At 37.2% G+C, this 1,708-nt stretch overlaps 1 protein-coding gene across 1 annotated transcript; it reads left to right on the top strand.

Moving 5' to 3' along the window:
* Positions 1-812: 812 nt before the first annotated feature.
* LOC118003363 (olfactory receptor 4F6-like) lies at positions 813-1,436 on the top strand. The gene has a single exon (XM_034994332.1). The coding sequence runs from the start codon at positions 813-815 to the stop codon at positions 1,434-1,436; it is 624 nt and encodes a 207-aa protein (XP_034850223.1).
* The last annotated feature ends 272 nt before the right edge of the window (positions 1,437-1,708 follow it).

Genomic DNA, 1,708 nt, shown 5'->3' with positions numbered 1-1,708 from the left:
TATTTTGTGTAAAGAATCTTTTAATGTAATTTCTAAATGCTAAATTCTCAAAGGGGAGCCCCCAAATTTAAGGATTTACATTTGAAGTCAAATTCCATTCCTATACATGGGGAGATAGTTTTTTTCATTTCTGTCTTCCTCCTTGATCTCACATGCAATTTGAAGAAGAAAATGTTAGGGAGACTTTCAGAGAAAGAAATGTATGTCCAACCATTGGGTTTTCTGGTATTGCTCCCTCCTTCATTAGGAGGGCCCAGAGGATCTTGACCTAGGAAGTGACACTTGCAGTTTTATGGTTCTTCTTAAGAAACACATTCTCCCTAGTTCATTTCTTTAACTCAGTTATCAGAGTTCTATCTGTATTTAAAGCTATTAATGTCTAGTTCTACCATTAGCCTGTAAACCTCCTGCAGTCAGGATTAGTGTTTGACCTCGGAACTTGATATAGTACTAGGCAAATATAGGTGCTCATTAGGAATATTAGTTATGATCATTAAGTATATTAGCTGACTGGATAAGTTAACACATTATTTTTTAAAAACACCTTATGGCTGTTAATGATGATTTCTTCCTAAAATCAGATTTAATAAAAGTTTAAATGTTAAAATGCTTATCTCCTGTATCTCCATCCTGGTCACTGTATGGAAATGTTCCTCACGTGGCTTTTAAGCTTAAAAGTGTTTTTAAATAATAATTTTTGATCAATTCTTTGTTTCTTATTTTGGTTTTGGTCTTTTAGGTATCATTAGACAAAGCCAATGTCTGATGCAAATTACTCTGAAGAGTCTTAATTTGTATTCCTAGGACTTTCTATGTATAGACCAATGCAGCATTTTCTCCTTGCTTTCTCTCCTGTGTTTTATGTAACAATCATTCTGGGAAACCTTCTTGTTGTGTTTACAGTGACCTTTGACCCTTACTTACATTCCCCCATGTACTTCCTTTTAGCCAGTCTCTCATTTATTGATTTATGTTTTTCTACCTTAACAGTTCCTAAGATGATTCATGACTTGTTCTCTGGGCACAAAACCATATCCTTTCAGGGATGTGTCATCCAGATATTTGTCCTTCATGTCCTGGGTGGATCTGAGATGGTGCTACTCATCTCCATGGCCTTGAACCTATATGTGGCCATATGTAAGCCCCTCCACTATCTGACTATCATGAACCCGCAGATATGCATTTTGCTTCTGTCTGGTGCTTGGGCTATTGGCTTCATTCATTCAGTGGCCCAGTTAGCTTTTGTTGTCCATTTGCCTTTTTGTGGTCTCAATGAGATAGATACCTTTTACTGTGAACTTCCTTGGTTTATCAAACGTGCCTGCACAGACACCTACAGAATGGAATTTGTGGTTATTGCCATCAATGGGTTCATTTCCATGGGCACCTTCTTCTTATTGCTTATCTCCTATACCTTCATCCTGGTCACTATATGAAAACATTCCTCAGGTGGCTTGTCTAGGCCTTTTCTGCTCTTTCAGCTCACATCACTATGCTGATTTTGTTCTTTGGACAATGCATCTTTGTTTGTGTGTGGCTGTTTCCCACCGTGTCAGTGGATAAGTTTCTTGCCATTTTGGATTTTAAGATTACACCTATTCTGAATCCTATTATCTATACATTGAGGGTTAAGGACATGAAGATGGCAATGAAAAGATGGAGTTTGAGGATGATCTTCAAAATAACTCAGGAGAAAACAAGTGGTATG

Source organism: Mirounga leonina, unplaced genomic scaffold (genome assembly GCF_011800145.1).
Source record: "Mirounga leonina isolate KUSES-001 unplaced genomic scaffold, KU_Mleo_1.0 Mir_91, whole genome shotgun sequence".
In the NCBI taxonomy this organism is placed as follows: domain Eukaryota; kingdom Metazoa; phylum Chordata; class Mammalia; order Carnivora; family Phocidae; genus Mirounga; species Mirounga leonina.
Note: the sequence above shows the minus strand (reverse complement) of the source record. Positions and strands in the feature narration are given on the sequence as shown.